Source organism: Bufo bufo, chromosome 9 (genome assembly GCF_905171765.1).
Source record: "Bufo bufo chromosome 9, aBufBuf1.1, whole genome shotgun sequence".
NCBI classification, from domain to species: domain Eukaryota; kingdom Metazoa; phylum Chordata; class Amphibia; order Anura; family Bufonidae; genus Bufo; species Bufo bufo.
The window spans coordinates 11,345,726-11,372,674 of record NC_053397.1 but is presented as its reverse complement, the minus strand read 5'-3'; the positions used below and the strand labels follow the sequence as shown (position 1 = coordinate 11,372,674).

The 26,949-nt window shown below is 47.8% G+C and overlaps 1 protein-coding gene across 3 annotated transcripts in view; it reads left to right on the top strand.

Annotated features, from left to right (window-relative positions):
* The first annotated feature begins 269 nt into the window (after positions 1 to 269).
* PLXND1 (plexin D1) overlaps positions 270 to 26,949 on the top strand; it is an 83,686-nt gene continuing 57,006 nt past the window's right edge. Inside the window, exon 1 of one of the 3 annotated variants that reach the window (XM_040408358.1) lies at positions 270 to 1,655. In XM_040408358.1, the coding sequence (XP_040264292.1) occupies positions 525 to 1,655 (1,131 nt within the window). In that variant the 5' untranslated portion in view covers positions 270 to 524. Of the gene's footprint in view, positions 1,662 to 9,674; positions 9,680 to 26,949 lie in introns of those variants that run through there. The other 2 variants (XM_040408357.1, XM_040408359.1) reach the window with 2 other exon arrangements.

Here is a 26,949-nt window from a genome sequence, read left to right as displayed (position 1 = left end):
CCCCATCCTCCAAGTCAGCCCCATCCTCCCAGTCACCCCCATCCTCCCAGTCAACCCAAGTAACTCCCTTCCCCCCAGTCACCCCCATCCTCCCAGTCATCCCCATCCTCCCAGTCATCCCCATCCTCCCAGTCACCCCCACCCCCCTCATTACTCATTATTCTGACTTATTTAGAGGGGGACAGTTTATTTTTGCAAACAAAAAGAAATTCCAGAATGTAATCATTCTCACATGACAGAAGACGGTGGAGAGGAGGGAGAGACTGCAGGAGAGGGGAAGAGACTGGGGCGAGATGTGACAGTCTGGAAAGTTAGAGAACAAATGAGAGAGTGGAGCAGAGGGTAGAACTTGTGCAGGAGGAGCAGAGAGAGGGGGAGGGTCGGGAGGCTGAGAGGTGGGGGGCTGAGAGACTGAGCATCAGAGTGATCCACCAGAGAGAGAGGCAGAGAAGGAGCAGAGACAGCTCCGGACCCCCAGCTGATGCCATGCAGCCCTGTGCCAGCTGAGCCTGCCCTGCGCCCCCATGGCTCCTGCCCTCCTGCTGCTCCTGCTGGCCCCGGCTCTTGGGCTTGAGCTGGTCAACAGGTTCTTCTCCAGCCAGCCCACCAACAACTTCGCCCTGGACGGTGCCGGGCACCGGGTCTACCTGGCAGCCGTCAACCACCTGTACCAGCTGAGAGGGGATCTACGCCTGGAGCTGGAGGAGCAGACGGGACCTGTGCAGGACTCCCCCCTGTGCCATGCCCCCCAAATCCCAGAGTCCTACTGCGAGTTCCCCAAGACCTGGACCCCCAACTACAACAAGATCCTGGAGCTGGACCCGGACCAGGGGCTCCTGCTGGTCTGTGGCTCCATTCACCAGGGGCTATGCGACTTACGCGCCCTGGGCAACCTTACGCGGCGCGCAGTGCCCTTCCCCCCGCGCAATGTGGTGCCCAGCATGCTGAACGTGGCTGCCAATCACCCCAATGCCTCCACAGTGGGGCTGCTGCTGAGAAGCCAAGAAGGTGACACCAGGCTCCTGGTAGGGGCCACCTACACCGGCTTCGGGAGCCAGTTCTTCTCCTGGAACAACAGTGTGGCGGATCTGCGCTTTGAGAACAGCCCTGAGATCTCCATCCGGGCGCTGAACACCAGTCACCCCTCCAGGCTCTTCACCTTTGACATCAGCCCCTCGGATGATAACATATTTAAGGTCAAACAGGGCCACAAGGTGCAGAACCGCATGGTGTTCGTGCGGGCCTTCCAGCAGGGCGGGTTCGGTTACCTGGCAATGAACGTAGACCCCGCCTCCACGGAGAAGGAGAGCCTGCCCAGCAGCGTCCTAGCGCGGATCTGCCTCAAGCCGGATCCCAGAGGGGAACCGCGGAAACTCACTGAATCTTACATTCAGCTAAGGCTGCGCTGCGAGGGGCCCCGAGGAACCTTGTATGGGCGCCTGCTGTCAGTGTATGCGGAGCCTGGGCGGATATTCGGGGTGTTCGAGGGGCGGAGGGAGGCTGCGCTCTGCGCCTTTGGCCTGGAGGAAGTGGGGCGGAAGATCCGCGGGGCCCGCAGAGGATGCTTCGAGAGCCGGGACAATGGAGAGGTGTCTGTGCTGGCCAGTGTGGTGCAGGGGAGCGGGCCCAGCTGCGAATGGAAGAACAACATCAAGGTAAAGGTAATACACCCCAAAAAAGTGCTATACATTATATGTGTATAAGTGGTGATGATGTCACTGTGTCTGTGCCCTTTAAGAAATATTGCATAAATATGTGCACCCTACTTCTTGGTAAAATCTATGGCTAAACCCCCACCACCACCACCGATTTTCACTCTCAAGACCACCCCACTTGCTTCCAGGAGGGCTCCATCTATTCCCTTTGGTACTGCTTAGAGATTTCTTACCCAACAGTCCACTGACATATTAGGGGCCCATTGGGCTTTAATCATTTTCCTGGAAAAAGTAGCCAAGCAACAGATTCAGAGCCTCAGTAGTGCAGCCTCAGACTTTGGGTGCATACCTGTACCTGTAATGGGTCAGGTGATCCATTTTGGCCAATCAGCCAAGAGAGATGCCTTGTTGTAAATGATGTGTTGCTGGCGGTGTCTGAAAAGATCCTATTGGAAACAATGGTGAGAATCCAGTATGGCGGCAGCGGATCGACCCTGGCAGAACGGACTCATCCTGTGACCTGGGTGCAATCCTCAGCATCTTCCAGCACTGAATAAACACGAGGGTCAGCAAGAACGAGGGTCAGCAACCTCTGGCGCTCCAGCTGTGGCGAAACTACAAATCCCAGCATGCTGCATTCACTTCTATGGGAGTTCAGTCAAGTAGGTGTGTATGCTGGGAGTTGTAGTTTCACCAAACCTGGAGTGCCAGGGGTCTCTGATCCCAGCACCGCACCATTTTATGGTCTCACCAGGTCAGAACATGGCAGAGGTCCTGAGATGTGACTGACCGTTGTTCTCCTCAAGATGTTCCGCAGCAGCATCAGCATACAGCGGACTATAATACCGGGATTTATTTTTCTGTCCTTTTCACGCCCCTCTGATCCCATGTGATCGGTTCTCTCTACAAAGATGAATAAATCTCTGTAAAGTGGAAAGTTCTGCAACTTTGTAATAGACTTTTGTGTTTCAGTTCTTCGCCATTTTCAAGGTCTCTGCTTGTTGTCAATGAATGTGAACGTTCTTGTTTGCATGTAGAAGCTGAAAACCTGCCCAGCTCTAATAAGTCTTAGTGCTGAGGGTTTGGTACAGTTATATCCAGCCTGCAGAAGCCCCTGTGAGCGAAACACATCTACAGCCAAGCTTCTCTCCTGTCTTGATACTTTGTTACAATGTATCAATCTGCAGTCCAGACTATTTACATAATAGAGGATTGTCCTGACTGGATACAATTGTAACAATCATTCAACTAATAGAAAATAGTCATGTTTGGGGTTTTAAACAAAAATCTTCACAGAAAGTGAGAGGAGATACTGAAAATGGTAAGAAACAAAAAAATAAGTTTATTAGATGGATGGATGCTTCCAAGGTAGGGCACCGTATAGGATTCCTCTGTATGGTAGAATGGGGGCCTATGGATACGTGTGACTGAGGAGCTTTCCCAGCACGTACACCACAAGCGCAGTGTGAATGCTCCCTAACTATGGCAGAGCCGTAAGTGTACTTCACTTTGGAACTGTGCGCTGCTGATCCGTGCTTGCCCCTGGCTCTTCATAGGTAGTAATTAAATTAAGGCCTCTTTCACACGACCGTTTTTTGCGGAACCATCTATTGATGTTAATGTTATGCCCAGCCCAATTTTTTCTATGTAATTACTGTATACTGTGTATGCCCTACGGAAAAACGGAACCAAACCGGAAACACAATGGAAACAAAAAACGGAACAACGGATCCGGAAAAAAAAACGGCCCGCAAAACACTGAAAAAGGCATACGGTCGTGTGAAAGAGGCCTAAGGGTACCTGCTGCAGCTTTACAAACAGAAACTTCAGTGTTTTTGCACTAAAAACTGCGGGAGTAAGGGCTCATGCACACAAACTGTGTGCTGGCCAGTGCCGTGCTGCGGACCGCAAAATGTATGGGCACAGACCGTGGGGCCGCCATATGTGGACGCAGACCCATTCAGTCTGCACCGTAAAAAGTAGTGCATGCACTACTTTTTTGCGGTGCTGAGGCACGGACAGAAAATCCACAGAAGCACTCTGTAATGCTTCCACGGGGTTCCGTGCCTCCATTCTGCACCGCGTTTCGGACCCATTGAAGCTAATTAGTCCACATCCGTGATGCGGTGCTAAAACAGCAGGTCTGCAATATACGGTCGTGTGCATGAGCCCTTACTTATTGGTTCTTGGTGTGGATTTGACGCAGATCTCACTTTTTGCATTGCAAAGGGTGAAACCCGTGCAAAACAATTGCACAAACAATTGACATGCTGTGAATTTCTAAATCTGCACTGCAGGGATTTGTCTAATCTCATTGACTTTGCTGGTGCTGTATTGGGGCTCATGCAGATGAACATATATATATATTTTTTTCATTCCATGCTTTTTTTGTGGCCCGTATGCTTATCCATTCACTTTAATGTGTCTACATAAAAAACGGAATTGACTCCGTGTGCATTCCACTTCCATGTCCACATGGCCGTTCCACAAAAAAATAGAACATGTCCTATTGTTGTCCGTATTACGGACAAGGATAGGACTGTTGTAATATGGGCCTGATGTTTCATTCAGCAAAATACAGAACGCACATGGCCGGTATCCGTACTTTGCGGATTTGCAATTTGCGGACTGCAAAACAGCCAACTGTCGCGTTCATGAGCACTTACACTGTGATTTTTCTGCATGAAAATCTGTGCAGAAAAAGAAAGAAATCGCCTTTGCGGCCTGTTGCTTTAAGAGTGACCAGGATGCAAAAATTCCCTTGGATTCTGCAGCAGTCACTCCTCCGTAATTGCTAGACATATGTTATTCGGTTCCCACACACGTCACCTTTACAAACTGAAGACTGACCCTTTGCTGAGGATGACCTCTGTGTAGCGCCAGGGGCATGCCCAGCATAACTGACCTTATGTAGTTTATTTATAGCTGGGGGGGGCCAGAGTTGTCAGATATCAGTGCCCGCCATGCTGGCACTTGTAGTTTTATAATGACCTCTAATTCAAGTTTCCACTTTGTATTGATTTCTGTTTATGTGGGAAGCGAGGGACTAGTGGCACCACGTGCCTCATGCCTCACTGATGTTCCCTAGTGATTTGGAAAGGCTGAATACTAGTGCATTGCATCTATTGACTACAAGAACAAACTTTTAGATAATGCATACACAAAATATTTTCAGTTTGTATCCGGTCATCAGAAAGGATAAAACCGAATATGTGAATTAAGAGGGAATGATGTCACTGCGCACGTCCGAAAAAGGAAACCGCGGTCAAATGTGCTGTAGACTAACAGGAATGGGATCGTGTTTTATTGCTTGTTCTAGTAAAAAAAGAAGAAAGTGGTGGAGTTTATGGACTGAGCAAACTTCCTCCAGTGAGACGCTCCCCCAAGAAAGTAAAATCTTAGGAGTCATGGGTGACAGAGAGGTGTAAAGACGGACGCGGTCTGAGCCGGGAACCTTTGTAGTTCTGTGGGCAGCCAAAATATCTGACACCGAAATGTAAGATTGTAACAGCCTTTATTACAATGTATCAGTGCAGGTAAAATGTATCAGTCTGGAGTCTGGGCTTTTTACCACACAGAGGATTGTCCAGACTGGAGACAACTGTAACAAACCCTCAGCTGTGAGAATTATAAGGTTAGGACGAGTTTTAGGCCTCATGTACAAGACTATATCCATTCTTCAGTCTGCAAACCGCGGATCCACAAAATACAGATTCCGGCGGTGTGCATTCCGCAGTTTTTCACTCCTGTCGGTAGAAATGCCTGTTCTTGTCTGCAAAACAGACAGTAGGAGATGTTCTATAATCTGCGGGACAGTCACACGGATGTAGACAGCACACGGATGTAGACGGCACACGGATGTAGACGGCACACGGATGTAGACGGCACACAGATCTAGACGGCACACGGATATACATGGATGACATCTGTGTGCTGGGTGCATTTTTTGTGTGAACCCATAGAAATGAATGGGTCATCATGCAGTCCGCAAAAAAATGCAGATCAGACGTGGACAAAATTCACAGCCATGTGCATAAGGCCTTATAATCAGGATCGGTCAGGGGCCAACTCCGAGGAACCTCTGTCCATCAGCGGTTTGAAGAGGCTACTGCACTTGGACAAGTATTGTGGCCTCATCATAATATATTACACATAGCGCCGTCCATTCTGTAGTGGCGGTGCTTGGTATTGCAGCTCCATCCCATGCACTTGAATCGGACTGAGTTGCAGAAAGGCCATGTGACCTGATGGACGTGATGTCACAGGCCAAGAAAGATGCTGCAGCGCTAGCACGAGCGTGGCGGCCCCTTTCCACAGACGAAGATAGCTCATCAATATTTACAGGGGTTGTCACTCTTCAGCAAATGGCATTTATCACGTAAAGAAAGTTAATACAAGGCACTTCCTAATGTATTGTGATTCTCCATATTGCCTCCTTTGCCGGCTGGATTCATTATTCCATCACATTATACACTGCTTGTTTCCATGGTTACGACCACCCTGCAATCCATCAGCAGTGGTCGTGCTTGCACACTATCGGAAAAAGTTCTGGACTATGCGCACTCCTGTGGTCCCGGCCACCAGAGAGGCCGCTGCTTTTTCCTATAGTGAGCAAGCACGACCACCACTGCTGGATGTGGTCGTAACCATGGAAACGAGCCGTGTATAATGCAATGGAAAAAAATGAATCCAGCCAGCAAAGGAGGCAATATGGAGAATCACAACACATTAGTAAGGGCCTTGCATTAACTTCCTCTACATGATAAATGCCATTGACTGACGTGAGAGGACCCCTTTAACTCCTGTAAAAAAACCTTTAAACCTCTAAATATAATGAAGCAGATTCCTATTCACTGACAGCAAGCATCATTGTGAAATCCATGAGAAATTGAAACCATAAAGTGCATTAGAAAGTTGCAGAACTTGAATGCAAAAAAAGAAAAATGGAAAAACTCCTTCACTAAAGTCAATGGCAGAACCACACGACTAAACTAAAGACGACGTCATTTCTTCGATTTATTGGGAGTTTTTTTTATTATTTTTTTAATCTTAGGGGTGAATTCACTTTAGTTTTATTGGGAGGACGTGTCTGCCGTGTGACCCTGATCCCAGCTGTGTGGGCAGACCTCTTATCAGCACAGGGGACAGGTCACACACAATGGGCTTTACGGCAGCCTACAGACACAGCTCTGCTCCATTGACCTGTATGGGTTGACACCTGCGCTCAGCGGTAGCGGGGGTCGCACCCTGACCGCCACAGGTGCTGGGGACTATTGACAGCACAATGCCCAGGAGATGACTGAGCGCCGTATAACAGTAAAGTACTGATTGTAAAGCCGCGCTGCACAATTCACAGGGTTTCGCTCGATACTGCAGGGAAAAATATACAAAAATAAAAAAGTTTTAAAAAAAAATCAATCCAAAAGTAAAAAAGAAAAAAAAAATTGGATGTTTTCCAAATTTTAATGTGTTCACAAAATTCCCTCCCTGGCCTTTTTTTTTTATCGTGTCGTTTTCCAGTTAAATTTCAGATATTATCTCGATTAAACGTCTAATCGCCCAGAAATGCCTGCGAGAATTCTTTTTGACGACTGCTATTTCTGTCCGAGCGTGCGCTGCGGATATTTTTGGACTTGTTTGTTACCTGTACAGTCGGAAATTGTGTTAAATCTAATAGATTCTGGAGGCTGCACTGAACAGACAGAGAACTCTACGGGGCGTCATATATGCAAGGATCCAGCGGCACGGCTACATGTGCTGCAGAACTTTTTGTTGCAGAAACGTTGCGCTACGTTTTTTTTGTAATGTAAATGGTGTCGCAATGCGACATGCTGCGGCTGCGATAGTTGCAAAAAAATCCATCCTAGTTGGATTTTTTTTTTTTTTTTGCGACACGAAAGACATGTTGCCCTGTGGCCGGGCCCTAAACCCGCAGATTGGATTTAGCCTATTGCTCCCTGTTATCAGCCAGTTCAGGCTGCCTGCCATGATCACACACAGCAGGGTATGCACTCGCCACTCCAGACGCGGTAAAACTACGACTCCCAATGTGCACACTTCCGCAGCTGTTCTCGGAACTCCCATTGAAGGGAGTGGAGAATGCTGGGAGTAGTAGTCTCACAACAGCTGGAGCGATGGAGGTTGATCTGCCCTGATGTACGACATTCCATGGAAACAATTCCTCAAAATGTTGAAGAAGCCTGTACGTTTTTTTTTTTTCTGTAGTGATCTTGAGTTGCATGTTTTCTTCTCCATTCACATCTCAAGCTCAAGCCAGAATTCTGCAATGCATTGTGGGGGCTGAGTATTCAAGTCACATGACTGATAGAGGGGTGGAGCCAAACCACTATCTTTGCCAGACTCTCAAGAGGTGCTACTTCTCCTTGTGGGCGGTCCTACAAGCAGTGCTCCATGGGGAAAACAATTATGCAAATGAGTTCTCCTCTAGATAGTGGAAAACTGCGCCCTCTATAGGTAACTGTCCTGTAAGTCAACATCCGACCCGTTAAAGAGCCTTGAAACATGACTAGGAATGTCAGCCACAATTTGAAAGCTGCTTTGGATGTGAATGGAGTAAGGAACATGGGAAAAAAAAGTACAGCAAAGTGTTTGCAAAGTAACCCGACTTTTTATGTAAGTCTATAGCACGCGGAACCTATAGCGGTATCGTGTGTGAGAAAGGAAGTATATCTGCGTGACGTGACACTCGATACCCCCATATATTGTCGTTGCTGCTTTATGAGTGGGCTGTGGATTTAAAGATGCCAGAAGAGTGAATTCTGACTCCTCTTTTAGCCAATAAAGCTTTTTTTGGGAGGGGAATAAAGAGTTAGTTTGTTTTCCCACGTCCTCTGTCCTCGGCGCCTTAATGAGTCACAGACGCTCGGATCCCGCGCTGAGATCACAGCTGCTCCATTTCCCACGTCCTCTCGGTGTGGAAGTCCGGAATATTTTGGATGCAGCGAGTAGCCCCTCTAACCCGGGGCAGGAGTGCGATGCAGGGGCTACTATTTCTGTGCTCCTGGGTTTGCACCCTGTGGCCCTCCAGCTGTTGCAAAACTACAACTCTCAGCATGCCCTGACAGCCTCCAGCCTCCATTCTGAGAGTTGTAGTTTGGCAACAGCTGGGGGGGGGCACCAGTTGCAGGCCATGCCATCCTGACCAGAACGAGCTACGTGCACTTCACTTTAAATCATGTTTGAGGAATTGCCTTTCAAGCGATTGCCTCATGCAGTGTTATTATTGGAATCAGTCCCTTTACAGTGAGTAAGGATTCCAGTAACCGGCATCAGATTTCCCGCCGCTGTCCGCTGGCAAAGGAGGCGATATGGAGAATCACAACACATTAGTAAGGCGACCAGCGGTTTGGGGCGTCAGTCGATTCTGATTTCTCTGCAGCCTGGCTCATTCACACGACCGTTGGTGTCCCGTTCCTGCATTGCAGAACGCATTTGCGGATCCGCAATACACGGGCACCGTTCCGTTGTCATTCCGCATCACGCACGCAGACCAATTCATTTCAATGGGTCCGCAAATCCGGAGATGCGGAACGGAAGCACTACGGAGTGCTTTCTGGGGTTCCGTTCCGTGCCTCCGCACCGCAAAAAGATAGAACAGGCTCTATCTTTTTGCGGAACAAAGGGATCGCGGACCCATTCAAGTGAATAGGTCTGCGATCCCCATGTGCCTGCCCAACGGAAGGTGCCCGTGCATTGCGGACCGCAATTTGCGGTTCACAGCACGGGACACCAACGGTCGTGTGAACGAGCCCTTATGCATATTATACAATAGTTAATGTAAAAAAAACATAGGGAATCGCTTGAAGAGCCATTCCCTAATATAGCGTTGACTTTGGTTTCACCTTAACCCTTTATGTTCCTTTTTCCGTGTTTTGTAAGGTCTGCAAATGCAGTCAATTTTGGTAACTAGGGGGGAGAAATCTGCTGTTTCCGTTCCGTTGTTGGGGTCAGCGACATCTGCGAGTAATTTATGAAACCGGCACAAAGTGGACGACAAGATCAAGGTCGGATGTGCGCGGCGCAGGGTTAGAGCTGGTTGTAATAATCCGCCTGCTGTACGTGAGCTGCGCGCTGGCTTCTGGGCCGTCGCCGTTCCTTCCATTGTCTTCACGCTTTGGTGACTCATCGTCAAGTTACGGAATCCGAGCCCAAAATGTTTCTTGGTTATAAAAAAATGAAATAAATCTGTGGAAATTGTAAATAGATCTGCGGGTCATGAAAACGGATCCTTCTCTGAGGAATCTGCGGGAAGCGATGGCTGTCAGGGGCGTTTGGCTTCTCTTCCAGGCTCCTGCGCCGCGCCGGATTTCAGCCAACAATCCAAGGCGTCCATTTACGAAGAGATGGGATCAATGACGAGGTCGTGGCTTCATTGCTGCATCATGAAGGGTTAGGGCTCATGCACACGACCATATGTATTATGCGGTCCGCAAAACACGGATCCGCAAAAAAACGGATGACACCTGTGTTACATCAGGTTTTTTTTTTTTTCTGTATTTTTCCCATGCTGCTCTAGAAGTGACATTCCGGATGGGCACATACTTCCCTATATAAAAACGCAAGGCGTGGCAAAAAAAATTAATAAAAAAAATCGCCAACACGTTACTTGGGCAAAAACACCACAAAAATGCACAAGTCAGACACCAAGACAAAAGCTGCTGTATGCGGCAATACCGGTCATAAAAGGGTTAATGAGTGGCTATAAATGAAAAAATCTAATCAAACCCCATGGAAATATGGCGGAGAAAATCTGCGCAGGTTTCGTGGCATGTAGCGGGTTTTCACGCCTGCAGCGTGGCTGTGATGCAATTGCAAAGGGCGGTATCTACTGCAAATCCGCAGTACGCAGCACGTACGCATTCGCTATTGATTTGCGACAAAATTAGCGTCATAATTCTTGAAATCTAGGACCAGTCTGATAATGCGGCGTCCGGTAATCCAGAAAACGAGTAGAATTAGGATTTGTCCGTGTGGGGAGGATGGAATGTTCCAGGGCTCCGAGGTATATCGAAGATTAAAGGGTAGACGGGTAACATCTGTTTCGCCGCCGTCACGTGATCCTTTTGACGCAGATCCTCATTTCTGGGCCCCACACGGCGAATCTTTCCTCACAGCCATTTCTGTGGCTTCGTGGTTTGCTCATGACTACTCTGTGAAATTCGTCACCGCCGTGTCCCCGAGGAGCGGCGTGGGGGGTTCTACTGTCGGTCACGGAGCATCCCTCCGCTGCTGGCGTTATCAGCCGCTCCCAGCACGCACTGCGTGACCACAATGGCTCCGAGTCTCTGAACCGCGTCCGCGCTGGGTTCATGTAAACATCTCGTCAGAGAACATAAAAAAAGAAAGCCACAGAAGAATTTTCCAAAATCTGGAGGACAATCCCCTCGGGGGACACAGAGAACAGGCCTTCCCCGGACGATTCGCCGCTGTTACGCGGTCGTTCCCGCCATCAATCAAGTTCATATGTATATTGAGATAGGAAGGATGAAAAACAACGGCCGAGTCTTCTAAGGCCGTGTTCACATCTGCATCTGGGTCTTATGTATCATCCGTCAGTACGTCCGAAAATATGGTGCGGAAACACGCCATATTTAGTCCAATATATCTCCCCCCCCCCCCCCATCTAAGGGGCGGCTGCTGCAGGCGTTTATGTGGCTGCTTTCACTACCACTGGGGCATGTTATGGGGGCACTCTAATGTTATCGCACGCCTCCTAACGTTTGAATCCCCATTTGCGGTATATATTCTAAGCCCCGCCCCTTCCGCTCAGGAATTTCTACAAAATATCCCAGAAATGCCCATTTCACGAGGAAAACCCACGAAAAGCAGAATAGTCGGGAGGTACGGTTATTATTGGGGCACTCTGAATGGCAATGATTATGGGGACACTGCTTATGGGGGCACTCTGGCACTGTTAATAAGGCACTGCTTATGGGGGTACTCTGGCATTGATAATGAGACACCGCTTATGGGGGCACTCTGACACTGATAAGGAGGCACTTCTTATAGGGGCACTCTGTCATTTATAATGAGGCACTGCTTATGGGGGTACTCTGGCATTGATAATGAGACACCGCTTATGGGGGCACCCTGACACTGATAAGGAGGCACTGCTTATGGGGGCACTCTGTCACTTATAATGAGGCACTGCTTATGGGGGTACTCTGGCACTCATAATGAGGCACTGCTTATGGGGGCACTCTGACACTGATAAGGAGGCACTGCTTATGGGGGTACTCTGGCACTGGTAATAAGGCACTGCTTATGGGGGTACTCTGGCACTGTTAATGAGGCACTGCTTATGGGGGGACTCTGGCACTGTTAATGAGGCACTACTTATGGGGGCACTCTGTCACTTATAATAAGGCACTGCTTATGGGGGCACTCTGGCACTTATAATGAGGCACTGCTTATGGGGGTACTCTGGCACTGATAATAAGGCACTGCTTATGGGGGTACTCTGTCACTTATAATGAGGCACTGCTTATGGGGGCACTCTGGCACTGATAATGAGGCACTGCTTATGGGGGTACTCTGGCACTGTTAATGAGTCACTGCTTATGGGGGCACTCTGTCACTTATAATGAGGCACTGCTTATGGGGGTATTCTGGCACTGTTAATGAGTCACTGCTTATGGGGGTACTCTGGCACTGATAATGAGGCACTGCTTATGGGGGTACTCTGGCACTGATAATAAGGCACTGCTTATGGGGGTACTCTGGCACTGTTAATGAGTCACTGCTTATGGGGGCACTCTGTCACTTATAATGAGGCATTGCTTATGGGGGTACTCTGGCACTGATAATGAGACACTGCTTATGGGGGCACTCCAGCAGGGACTGTTATGGGACGCTTCCTGTCTTTCTTTTTACTTTTCGGATGTGGGCCGGAATGACTCCCGGTGCCCACATAAGAAGTTGGCTCCTGGCACATGACACTTGGGGCCCCCGGCGTGATCCCCGCTCCCCTCTATAGTTTCTGGAATCCTCCAGCTGACGTCTCTGCCGGTTTTGCATGGCGAAGGGTTAAATAAACATCTTAAAATTGCACAAGTGTGTGCTTCTGCAGGAAGTGGGCAGCGGCGCCCGCCGCCCCTTCTCTGACCTGACCCATATTAGAGGTGATGGCGGTTATTAGCAGAACTGCGTGGGCTTTATGCAAAGCCAAGAATACACGACACCTCAGAGGGGGCGCTGGGTGGGCTGACACCCTCTTCTGCCGTCTGTGCCAGCCGGTGCTTTTTCTGTGTGTGTCCTGTTATAAAACTGTGTTCACACATTGCGTGATCTCTGACCGGATGGGACCCTCCGGCGGGAGCCTGGCACTGATAGTACAGGAAGAATTATATGGTGCCCCCCTGAAAGCAATGGCCGCTGCCTCCAGAGCGAGCGACTTCCACTGCGGAATCTCTCCTTAGGGTGACAGAACAGGGGGCGCTCTAAGCACCTCAAAATGTCCTAACTGTGCACTGACAACTGAGCAGCCTGTAAGAATGAAAGAAGAAATAGCTAACTTCTTCTCCATCCTTGATTCCTATAGAAATCAATATTCCTGACAATCCGGGATGTCACAGCAAGAAGAGAAATGTAACACGTGAGATGCGGACCCTGCGCAGATTTTTTGGGTGCCCTCACCTTTATAAAGTGCCCCCTCTTTCCCCAACACTACTATCTGAGCACCTACCTGTCTGTGTCCAGGTAACAGAGGTGTCAGGGAGGTCCTTACTGATCCACCACCATTATCTCCATATTGGGGGTCGAGCAGCGGAAAACTAGATTTATGCAATACCATTTACCCTAGTCTTCTGCTGTTATGAACTACAACTCCCAGCATTGCAGTAGCGGAATCATTTCTCTTGCTTTTCCTTGGCATTTCATGACCTCGTCTTCAGATCTGCGTCTCGTGGTGATACCTTCCTGACACAGCAAGTCACAGGCTGAAAATAAATGAGTTGTAAAGAGGAGTTTTGCACCTAGAGCTGCGGCAGTTTGTGAGGCGGGTGTGTCGGTAGCGCTCCACGGGGATGTAATTCACAACATGACACCGAATCACTCTGCCCCCAGGTATTTCCCCCTAAAAACTCTCCATCCGCAAAGTAAGACCCTGAATCATAAGCTGCTGGGGAATTTTTTTCAGCACTTTTTTAGTTATATCTGTTTTTGGGAAAGCTGAGTGGCAGCCAACACGGCCCTCACTGAGCTCCAGCAGGGGATGTCACCCAGCTTTTCTAGAGTCCTGACTAGTTATGTAACCATAGGCAAACTATATGTATTACTGTATCAATAGGCGGATTAGCCATTCTCCAGAGCTGCACAATTTTGCAGCTTTTAGAGCTGAAATCTCCCAGCATTCCCTGCTTGTTCAGTGTCTATTCAGAGCTTACTCTGCTGAATTTTTATTTTGGGAAGTGTCCTCTTCACACCCGGCTCTGATCAGTCATCTGATGGAGGGTAAATATTGTATTATTGGAGCTTAGCTAACTGTTTGAGGTTTGTCTCATGATGTCAAGCTTGTTGATTGTTTCTGAAGATGACTAGTGGAATAGTGAGTGCAGCTCTGGAGTATAATACAGGATGTAACTCAGGATCAGTACAGGATAAGTAATGTATGTACACAGTGACTGCACCAGCAGAATAGTGAGTGCAGCTCTGGAGTATAATGCAGGATGTAACTCAGGATCAGTACAGGATAAGTAATGTATGTACACAGTGACTGCACCAGCAGAATAGTGAGTGCAGCTCTGGAGTATAATACAGTATGTAATTTAGGATCACTACAGGATAAGTAATGTATGTACAGTGACTGCACCAGCAGAATAGTGAGTGCAGCTCTGGAGTATAATACAGGATGTAACTCGGGATCAGTACAGGATAAGTAATGTATGTACACAGTGACTGCACCAGCAGAATAGTGAGTGCAGCTCTGGAGTATAATACAGGATGTAACTCAGGATCAGTACAGGATAAGTAATGTATGTACACAGTGACTTCACCAGCAGAATAGTGAGTGCAGCTCTGGAGTATAATACAGGATGTAACTCAGGATCAGTACAGGATAGGTAATGTATGTACACAGTGACTGCTCCAGCAGAATAGTGAGTGCAGCTCTGGAGTATAATACAGGATGTAACTCAGGTTCAGTACAGGATAAGTAGTGTATGTGCACAGTGACTGCACCAGCAGAATAGTGAGTGCAGCTCTGGAGTATAATACAGGATGTAACTCAGGATCAGTACAGGATAAGTAATGTATGTACACAGAGACTCCACCAGCAGAATAGTGAGGGCAGCTCTGGAGTATAATACAGGATGTAACTCAGGTTCAGTACAGGATAAGTAGTGTATGTACACAGTGACTGCACCAGCAGAATAGTGAGTGCAGCTCTGGAGTATAATACAGGATGTAACTCAGGATCAGTACAGGATAACTAATGTAATGTATGTACACAGTGACTGCACCAGCAGAATAGTGAGTGCAGCTCTGGAGTATAATACAGGATGTAATGTTACGTATTCACAAAGTAACATGGTAATTTAGTATTATGAGAAAAGCTCAGTCACCTTGTGTTTTTATTGTCCCATGTGGGGAATAAAGTTGCAAACATCACAATCACAGTTGGAACTTTTACAATAATTTCTAGAACACTTGCAACTTTTCAGCCTCAAGGAGGACGTCCATAATTAAATGCTTTTTCCACGTCTGGATGTAGTTTATGGAAGTTTAGTTCTTGTAGTTTGGCTCCATTCACTTGAAGGAAGGTGAACTGTAGTACCATATACAGCCACATGGGTGGACGTGGCGCTGTTTCTGCAGATTCTTATTCTAATCCTGGACGACTCCTTTAAGGTATTTTTAGGTCATTTGGTTTCAGGCCAGAGCCTAATGGAAATATGTCCAACTCCACCCGGTGCTGACCACTAATTTACAGCACAACTCCAGTCATTCGGTTGTGAGTCCTTGAGCAGCAAGGTGTAAATTACAGGATGTTAGAATTCAATTAAATAGAAGCCATATTAGCTGAAAATTGTTTTTTTTTGGTTATTTATAATAAAAAGGGATGATTTTAATTAATTTCATTTGTCTGCCATTTGCTATTGCTGTTATTTAAAGCAAATTTAAAGGAACATTCACCCAAAAATTTCCCACCACAAATCAAAAACTCAAGTCCAATCCCTCAGGTTTCTATAGGTACAACCAACCGTATTAGTGTCTATACAATTGTGTGCCTTCCATTATATTGTGCCAGCTATAACATTGTGCATAAAAGAGTGCAAACCACATATCAGTCCCATGTAAAATCGGACATATTAGTGCCCATACATCTGTGCCAGTTTTATGGCCACGCACATGTCATAGTACCAGCTTTGCCAGTGTCCATACGATAGATTTACCCCTCCCAGTGTCCATGTAATAGTACCAGTCCTACCAGTGTCAGTATATTAGTACCAACCATACAATAGAACCACCCCTACCAATGTCCATGTTAAAGTACCAGTGTCCATATAGTAGTACCAGCCCAACCAGTGCCCATAAAGTATTAGCACCCCCAATAGTGTCCATATAATAGTTCCAACAATGCCGTGCCCATGGAACATTACCTCCCCTAACAGATTCAATTATAACACATGACAGTGTCCATAATAATAGTACCAATCGTGCCAGTGTCCATATTGTACAGTAGTATTACCCCTAGCAGTGTCCACCCCTGCCAGATGTAATAGTACCAATTCTAGTAGTATCCATATATTGGTACCAACCCAAATAGTGTCCATGTAATAATACCACCCCGAAAAGTATCCGTATAATAGTACTACTCCTAATAGTGTCCATATAACTGAACCAACCCTACCATTGCCAGCAGCCCTGTCAGTGCCCATTTAATAGTAACCCCAAACTATTGGCAATACAATGTCACCCTTATCAGTACCCATCTCCCAGTCCCAGCCATACCAGTGTCCATATAATAGTACCAGCCCTAGTGCGGTCTTTCTGTAGGGTCACCATCAGCGGTATCCTAGCCCTACCTGTGCACAGGAGCCCTTTATCAGGTAACCGCGACAAAACGGAAGATTCAGCGATCATTTTCAGAGCCATCAATCAGGATAAACGCTGGAGGTCTGGAAGTAATCGGATGTCTGCTGTATTACATATCTGGGTAATAGGAACATTATGAAGATGTAGGTGAAGAAGCCAAAGAAGAGGGGAACGCCCATCAGATCGCAAATCTGTTACTTCTGCACCAGGCGAAATTCACACGAGAAGTCTGTATGACGCGGAAGAGGGAGACAATGCATGTAATAGAAATAGTATGTAGCAGAGCTGGCAGGGTGCAGCCGTCTGTTCTCTAGAGCTTTGGAGACCAATAATGACCTGGGCGCATCAACAACGCGAACACCGCCAGCGTCAGAAAATAGTCTGCTGATGTATCTGAGCCCGTGGTGTGTGATACTGTCTGCTGAGCTGATGTATCTGAGCCCATCATGTGTGATACTGTCTGCTGAGCTGTGTATCTAATCCTATCATGTGTGATACTGTCTGCTGAGCTATTGTATCTGAGCCTATCATGTGTGATACTGTCTGCTGAGCTGATGTATCTGAGCCCATCATGTGTGATACTGTCTGCTGAGCTATTGTATCTGAGCCTATCATGTGTGATACTGTCTACTGAGCTGATGTATCTGAGCCTATCATGTGTGATACCGTCTACTGAGCTGATGTATCTAAGCCCTTCATGTGTGATACTGTCTACTGAGCTGATGTATCTAAGCCCATCATGTGTGATACTGTCTACTGAGCTGATGTATCTGAGCCTATCATGTGTGATACTGTCTACTGAGCTGATGTATCTGAGCCTATCATGTGTGATACTGTCTACTGAGCTGATGTATCTAAGCCCATCATGTGTGATACCGTCTACTGAGCTGATGTATCTAAGCCCATCATGTGTCATACAGTCTGCTCAGTTAATGTATCTAAGCCCATCTTGTGTGATACTGTCTGCTGAGCTGATGTATCTAAGCCCATCATGTGTGATACTTTCTGCTCAGTTAATGTATCTAAGCCCATCATGTGTGATACTGTCTGCTGAGCTGATGTATCTGAGCCCATCATGTGTGATACTGTCTGCTGAGCTGATGTATCTGAGCCCATCATGTGTGATACTTTCTGCTCAGCTGATGTATCTAAGCCCATCATGTGTGATACTGTCTGCTGAGCTGATGTATCTAAGCCCATCATGTGTGATACTGTCTGCTGAGCTGATGTATCTGAGCCTGTCATGTGTGATACTTTCTGCTCAGTTAATGTATCTAAGCCCATCATGTGTGATACTTTCTGCTCAGTTAATCTATCTAAGCCCATCATGTGTGATACTTTCTGCTCAGTTAATGTATCTGAGCCCGTCATGTGTGACACTATCTGCTGAACTGTATCTAATTCTATCATGTGTGATACTGTCTGCTGAGCTGTGTATCTAATCCTATCCTGTGTGATACTGTCTGCTGAGCTGTGTATCTAATCCTATCATGTGTGATACTGTCTGCTGAGCTGTGTATCTAATCCTATCATGTGTGATACTGTCTGCTGAGCTGATGTATCTAATCCTATCATGTGTGATACTGTCTGCTGAGCTGATGTATCTGAGCCCATCATGTGTGATACTTTCTGCTCAGCTGATGTATCTAAGCCCATCATGTGTGATACTTTCTGCTCAGCTGATGTATCTAAGCCCATCATGTGTGATACTGTCTGCTGAGCTGATGTATCTAAGCCCATCATGTGTGATACTGTCTGCTGAGCTGTGTATCTAAGCCTATCAAAACCAGTCTGCAACATGCCAGGATCTGATGCTTTCATGGATACCCCCCTCCAGGGATCTTGATGTTTCCACCCCATTTTTTTTTTATCATTGACCCTCCTGCTCCCCGGCGCCCTCTTTTGAGAGTTCATTGGTAAGACGATCTACTGCGGTCACTCAATGATTCTCCACAATCATTATAATGTAACACACAATTATCACTCAGTAAGATCATTTTAAGAGTTGGGTAGACACCGCTGACAGACTCCTGACGATAACCCCACCATGTCCCCTGCATCTACTGACAGCAAGAAAATCTCTACACGTCAGTAAAAAAAGAAACCACTGAGCCGCCTGGAGTTTCCATTTGCATTATCTCCTTATTCTTGTAGGTCTTGACCTCAAACTTCTCAGAACTTTTTCATAGAAATATAGAGAGTTATTAGTTTATGTAAGAGATGTGACTGCAAACCCAGAGAGTAAAGCAGTAGTAGCATCTGCTTGCTGGTGGTTCCCTTTTACAAACTGACACCACCAAAGATAGAAGCTTGTCTATGATTAGTCTTCATTTAATGAGTCACAGAAGATGTTGGCGAAACTCCACTCTACAGAAATGAAGAAAATTGCTTAATTAATAATTCCCCAATGCCGAGCTTAATATTCCTGCAACTGCATATATTTAGTGTTTCAATTATTCACCGTTTTCTCTGCTTGCTGTAAGTGAATGTGAACAATTTTCTTTATATATAGTTTTCATTTTTTGTTTGAAATGATTTATTTGTAAATAGTGTTGCTGTTATTGGTGTTTATTATTGTATTGTGATATTTTGCGGCTTCTACAAAGTAGCAATTTTCCTGTTTTGGAAGCTAAAAAAAAATCTTAAAGGGGATTTCCAGGCTCCTGATATTGACAACATATCCTCAGGATAGATAGAACTAGCTCTTTGAATGGAGCAGGAAGCACAGCTCCATCCCAAAGTGTAGAGGCCTAAGCTACCAGGACTCCAGACTGATACATGTCACCTGCACTGATACATTGTAACAAGCTGTCAGGACAGGAGAGAGATTTGCCCTGCTGATGTGTTTGAGCTCACAGAGGATTTTCTGGATTGGATACAATTGTAACAAGCCCCCCCCCCCCCTCCCACAGTATTTGTCCACTGACAGCAAGCAGAGATCTTGAAGAAAGTTGAAGAACTGTGGTTTTATTAATACCTTATTTAGGGGGTGACCTGTCATTTATTTTCTGACCAGCGCAGTGCATTGCAGTGTGGCAGTGAAGGGGTTAATGAGATGGGACAATAATGACGCCCCTCACTTGGCAGCATGATGCAGTATGACACTTGGCTGGGGCACACTCCACTGCTGCCTTGATGTGGATAGAAATGTCTCAACATCCCGGCTGTCAGCACCTCCTAATCCCACTTCAGATGCTTTGAAAACACAAGTGCGGTGCACAGCAGCGGCCGGGGAGCGATGATTGCTTCTCTTAACATGAGGATCAGATTCTGGAGGCAGCCTTCTGACAGTCAAATGTGAGCAGGACAGGACAAGGGCAGCCGCAGTGTCAGGTTCCCCTTGTGGGGTTACAGGGCAATGCCGAGCAGCCAGAGCTGCAATCATGATGGTGACATCTGATGGATACATGGAAATGCTGCATCACATCTGGTGCTACTTAAATAAATGGGTAGAATATATAACTCTCTTGGCCGTGCTGCGCTGGTAACTGTGTACGACTACCCGGGGGGGATGATGGGGTGAGTTATCAAATGGACATTGATCAAAAAATATGAGGCAGTGTACCTCCGAGATTTCAAAACTTTTTGCAGTATGGGAGCCTCTGAATTTCAGACTCTCCGAGTTTTAGCTCAGATGTCTCTTGATCTCCAAAGCCATGTTGATAGCGATCCTAGAGTTGTAACGTGAAGGTCTTGGGGCCCCAATGCAAAATCTGTAACAGGGCCCCCGCCTACCATGTGCCATTTATAAGGCTACTTTCACACTCACGTTTTGTGCAGATAAGTTATGGACGGATCCGTTCAGATAATACAACCGTCTGCATCCGTTCAGAACCGATCCGTTTGTATTATCTGTAACATAGCCAGGACGGAGCCGTCATGAACACCATTGAAAGTCAATGGGGGACGGATCCGTTTTCTATTGTGCCAGATTGTGTCAGTGAAAACGGATCTGTCCTGACACACAATGTAAGGCTACTTTCACACTTGCGTTTGGGGTTCCGCTTGTGAGATCCGTTTGAGGGCTCTAACAAGCGGCCCCGAACTGATCCGTTCATCCCCAATGCATTCTGAATAGATAAGGATCCGTTCAGAATGCATCAGTTTGTTTCCGTTTCGCCTCCATTCCGCTCTGGAGGCGGACACCAAAACGCTGCTTGCAGCGTTTTCGTGTCCGCCTGGCCGTGCGGAGCCAAACGGATCCGTCCTGACTTACAATTCAAGTCAATGGGGACGGATCCGTTTACATTGACACAATATGGTGCAATTGCAAACGGATGCGTCCCCCATTAACTTTCAATGTAAAGTCAGGAGTCCCTATTAATATACCATCGGATCGGAGTTTTCTCCAATCCGATGGTATATTTTAACTTGAAGCGTCCCCATCACCATGGGAACGCCTCTATGTTAGAATATACCATCGGATTTGAGTTAGATCGTGAAAACTCAGATCCGACAGTATATTCTAACACAGAGGCGTTCCCATAGTGATGGGGATGCTTCAAGTTAGAATATACTAAGAACTGTGTACATGACTGCCCCCTGCTGCCTGGCAGCACCCGATCTCTTACAGGGGGCCGCACCTGAGGAGTTAATTGTGCGGATCTCAGCCCCTGATCGGGTGCTGCCAGGCAGCAGAGGCCAGACCCCCCCTCCCTCACCAGTATTAAAAGCATTGGTGGCAGTGGCCACAGGCTAACAACCCCCCTCCCCCCCCATCATTGGTGGCAGCGGAGCGGCATTTCCAATCGGAGTCCCAGTTTAATCGCTGGGGCTCCGATCGGTTACCATGGCAGCCAGGACGCTACTGCAGTCCTGGCTGCCATGGTTACTTAGCTAATACTTACATGTGCTGTCTGTGGCCGGCCGGTGCTCCTCCTACTGGTAAGTGACAGGTCTGTGCGAGGGAGGGGGGGGGGCGCACTGGCCACCAAAGGGGGGGCCGCACTGGCCACCAATGATTTTAATACTGGGGAGGGAGGGGGTTCTGGCCCCTGCTGCCTGGCAGCACCCGATCAGGGGGCTTAGATCCGCACAATTAACCCCTCAGGTGCGGCACCTGAGGGGTTAATTGTGCGGATCACAGCCCCCTGTAAGAGATCGGGTGCTGCCAGGCAGCAGGGGGCAGTCATGTACACAGTTCTTAGTATATTCTAACTTGAAGAGTCCCCATCACTATGGGAACGCCTCTGTGTTAGAATATACTGTCGGATCTGAGTTTTCACGCACCTAACGCAAGTGTGAAAGTCAATGGGGACGGATCTGTTTTCACTGTCACAATCTGGCACAATAGAAAACGGATCCGTCCCCCATTGACTTTCAATGGTGGTCAAGACAGATTTGGCTCAGTTTCGTCAGACGGACACCAAAACGCTGCAAGCAGAATGGAGACGGAACTGATGCAAACTGAGCGGATCCTTTTCCATTCAGAATGCATTAGAATGCAAACTGATCCGTTTTGGACCACTTGTGAGAGCCCTGAACTGAAAGCCAAAACGCGAGTGTGAAAGTAGACTATCACCGGAATTAGCAGGGCTCCTACCTATGCATCCAGTATAGTTACACCCCTGTGCGCTCCCATAGGCTTCATATATTCCCAGTAACACCAGTAAAATTAGCTTCAAGGGACGGACAGTGAGACAATCATTGGGCGCTCCTTCACTCTAGTGGAGGCTCTGTGTACTGCACGCAACCAAATCTGTATTTCGGTCCACAAACCACGGATCTTGAAAATACAGACACCTTCCGTGTGCAATCCACATTTTTCTCACCCCCATCAATAGAAATGCTTCACTAAATGGACCATAATTGGACATGTTCTAGAATTTAGGGAACATCCACAGAGATCAGCAAAAAGAAAGCATGTGTGCATGGCTCCATAGAAATGAATTGGGCCATTGTGGAAAAATCTGGGCATCACACGGCTGGAAAAAATGATTGTGTCCATCACGCACACAACTGTATTTTGGGTCTGCGTCCAATCAGCATTTTTTGCAGAAAGTGGCCAGCATTGTGCTGTGCACTACAACTCCCAGCGTGGAGGTGTCTAAGCTCACGGTCTGATCAGGCAGTGACCGGCGCAGTAATCTGTGGGTTAATGTGAGATGTCACCTGTTGTACGTGACAGAAGCCAGCTCAGCTCGCAGGTACCTGAGCCGAGTGTCAAGAGCATCTGCTCCCTGCCCCCGATAACGTGTGAACAGCAGCGTCAGCCTGCCTGGAACCGCCGCTCTCCGAATCCATCTCCCTGCCGCACTCCTGACACTAATCTAATGAGCGCTGATAAAAAGCCTGATAATGGCCCGCTTCACTGTAAAGTATACTGCTGAGCGTCAGCTGCCAGAAACCGCCAACGATCACCACCCAGATCTCTGCAGCTGGGCATGTGTGCCACCTGGGTCTGCCCGGGAACAGCTGCATAGAGCTTGACAGAATACATCTGGATCTGGATGCCACCTGGCACTGACTGACTACAGCTTTACCAGGGAACCATCTGTGCTTGGCCAGATAGCTGGGTCAGGATGCCACCCGGTTCTGTACCATCCTAGAGACCCATCCAAACCTGTCTGGGTACAGTCCGACCGCTCTGTCACCTAGAGTACAGCTGTATCGTGGCGCTACCTGAGTCTGATTGACAGTTTTACCAGGGAACAATCAGAATTTGGCCGGGTACAGCTGGATAAAGGTGCAACCTGGGTTTAGTACAGAGGTATCCGGGTGCCACTTGGGTCTGATTGTAAGGTTTACTGGGCCTAGCTGGGTACCGTGGCATCTGTTGGCCTGAGTACAGCTGGGTTATGATTGTACCACCTGGGTCTTATGTGCTACAGATTATACAAGCTTACCGGGGAACCATCTGACCCTGAACGTGTACAGCTGAATCGGGATGCCACCAGGGTCTCATTGGGCAGAGTTGAATTGAGGTACCACTGTCTGTCTGGGTACAGCTGAATCATAGCACTGCCTGGGCATTAATGGGCATAGTTGTATCAGGGAATGACCTTTGTTTGCCTGTGTAAGCTGGATCTTGGTTTGATTGCTTACAGCTGGATCAGGGTGCCATCTGGGTCTGACTAGGTACAGCTGGATCTGAGTGCCCCCACAGTCTGATGGGTACAGATGGATCAGAGTGCCACCAGGGTCTGACTGGGTACAGCTGGATTAGGGTGCCACCAGGGTCTGATGGGTACAGCTGGATCAGAGTGCCACCTGGTTCTGACTGGGTATAGCTGGATCAGAGTGCCACCAGGGTCTGATGGGTACAGCTGGATCAGAGTGCCACCTGGTTCTGACTGGGTACAGCTGGATTAGGGTGCCACCAGGGTCTGATGGGTACAGCTGGATCAGGGTGCCACCAGGGTCTGACTGGGTACAGCTGGATCAGAGTGCCACCAGGGTCTGACTGGGTACAGCTGGATTACAGTGCCACCTGGTTCTGACTGGGTACAGCTGGATTAGGGTGCCACCTGGTTCTGACTGGGTACAGCTGGATTAGAGTGCCACCAGGGTCTGACTGGGTACAGCTGGATTAGAGTGCCACCTGGTTCTGACTGGGTACAGCTGGATTAGGGTGCCACCTGGTTCTGACTGGGTACAGCTGGATTAGAGTGCCACCAGGGTCTGACTGGGTACAGCTGGATTAGAGTGCCACCTGGTTCTGACTGGGTACAGCTGGATTAGAGTGCCACCTGGTTCTGACTGGGTACAGCTGGATTAGAGTGCCACCTGGTTCTGACTGGGTACAGCTGGATTAGAGGGCCACCTGGTTCTGACTGGGTGCAGCTAAATTAGAGTGCCACCAGGGTCTGACTGGGTACAGCTGGATTAGAGTGCAACCTGGTTCTGACTGGGTACAGCTGGATTAGAGTGCCACCAGGGTCTGACTGGGTACAGCTGGATTAGAGGGCCACCTGGTTCTGACTGGGTACAGCTGGATTAGAGTGCCACCTGGTTCTGACTGGGTACAGCTGGATTAGAGTGCCACCAGTGTCTGACTGGGTACAGCATGATCAGGAGGCCACCAGGGTCTGACTGGGTACAGCTGGATTAGGGTGCCACCTGGTTCTGACTGGGTACAGCTGGATTAGAGTGCCACCAGGGTCTGACTGGATACAGCTGGATTAGAGTGCCACCAGGGTCTGACTGGGTACAGCTGGATTAGAGTGCCATCTGGTTCTGACTGGGTACAGCTGGATTAGAGTGCCACCAGGGTCTGACTGGGTACAGCTGGATTAGAGTGCCATCTGGTTCTGACTGGGTACAGCTGGATTAGGGTGCCACCAGGGTTTCACAGGGTACAGCTGCCATTGTTGAGAATGCCTTGGTATAGCTGGATTGGGCACTACTAGAACTAGATCAGGATGGTATATGTTGCAGTTGTCAGTGTTGTCAGCGCCTCACCTGTGTCAACACTGGAACATTTGTCGTGCAAAATTTTGTCGCACCAATGTCGCGCGACAATTTTTATAATGGCAGTCTATGGTGTCGCACTGCAACATGCTGCGACTGCGATGCAGCAGTCGTAAAAAAATCCATCACGAATGGATTTTTTGCGACTGTCACATCGCAGCATGTCGCAGTGCGACACCATAGACTGCCATTATAAAAATTGTCCCGCGACATTGGTGCGACAAATGTCGTCGTGTAGACCTAGCCTAAGGTCTGACTGAGTGCTCCGCCTGACTGAGTGCTCCGTCTAATGATTTTTTAAAACATTTCGGACTGAGCGCGGGTCGGCAGAACAGAACTAGGAGCAGAATACCAGCTACTGCTAAACTTTACCTGGGACACATTCAAGGGGCCCGGGACCGACCCTTCTTACTCCATGGCAGCGACTACCCTTGTGTTTCCTCCACTATAAGCTCCTTTCATAGGATGATATAACCCTCTGTTCTATATGAATGACCAGCGCCAGAAAACGCCGGGCACGCTTGTAAGCGCCATTGATGCCTCAGATCCTCTTTGTTTAACTGGCAGGGACTCCGAACAGCTGTGAGGACGAGGGGGGAGGTAGTTCATGGACGCTTAATATATTCACACAACTGGAAACATCTGTGGCTGGAAATCCTGGAGAGCACAGAATGCGGGGAAGTGTGTGAGGCCAGCGGCGTAATCCGGGCAGGCCGACAGATATTGCCACAGCAGGCAATGTAAGCACTGCAAGCATTCCTTCCAGCCTATAGCCAGGGATAGGATATCCAGGATAATCTCTGTCTGGGTCTTCTCTGGAAAAAAAACACTGCTACCTAATGATACTAATCCTCTTAGGGTAACTTTTCCAATATCCATTGTACAGTAGTTGGATGGAGTCTTAAAGGGGACGTAACACCTATTAAATATCACATAAGCGTTATCATTTAAAGGCGAAGTCCGCGTTTTGTTTTTATCTCTCCGGTGAATTTAAATTGAAAATGAAAGCAACCTTCTATATAGTTTCAATTAAAAAATTTCCAATCGTTTTGAGTCTACAGCTCTGAGCTATGCATCTCCATGGTAACAGACTACAAGCAAACTCTGTGTAGTCTGGTTGTTTTTTCTATTTGTCTCATACTCAGATTGTGAAGGTAGCGACTGCCACAACGGACTAAGCAGGGATTCATTCTTGTCCTTTACCATGGAGACACATAGGAGCTGAAAACTTTGAATTGTGATGTTTTGCAAAAGTTGAATGTTCATTTTCAATAGGGCAAAAACAGCCAACTCGGACATAACCTTGCAAATTGCAGTACCTCTTTTCACCATGGAGCTAGTGCTATAGATATCAATGCAACAGCGCCACCACCCAGGAATGAAAATGATCCAATACTTTACTTACATCTGCAGACACTGTCCGTAGGGGCTGGGATATGGGGAATTTTGGGATAATGGGACAGCATCACGCGGAGGGACAGGGGAGGGGGGCCCTTGGTTGGTGTCATTGACGTCTGAACAAATAATGCAGTAATTTTATAAATGTTGCTGACCCCAGTTCATGACAATGGACCCAAAATGAAATGTTTGGAGTCTTGGGAATCCTGCCGCATAAGTGCAATGGAATTTTTCTAAATTTAGGCTGCATGCTTCCCAGGGCTGGGAGAGAGGGGGGGGGCGGGGGGTCTATGAGGAGGAAACTGTATTTCCATAGATCATATCTAATCATTCATATATCACATTGTATCAAGCGCGTCATGTGACTCCTCTCCAGCTGCAGACCAGTCCTCCAACGCCTGTGGCTCTCCAGCTGCTGGGAAACTACAACCCT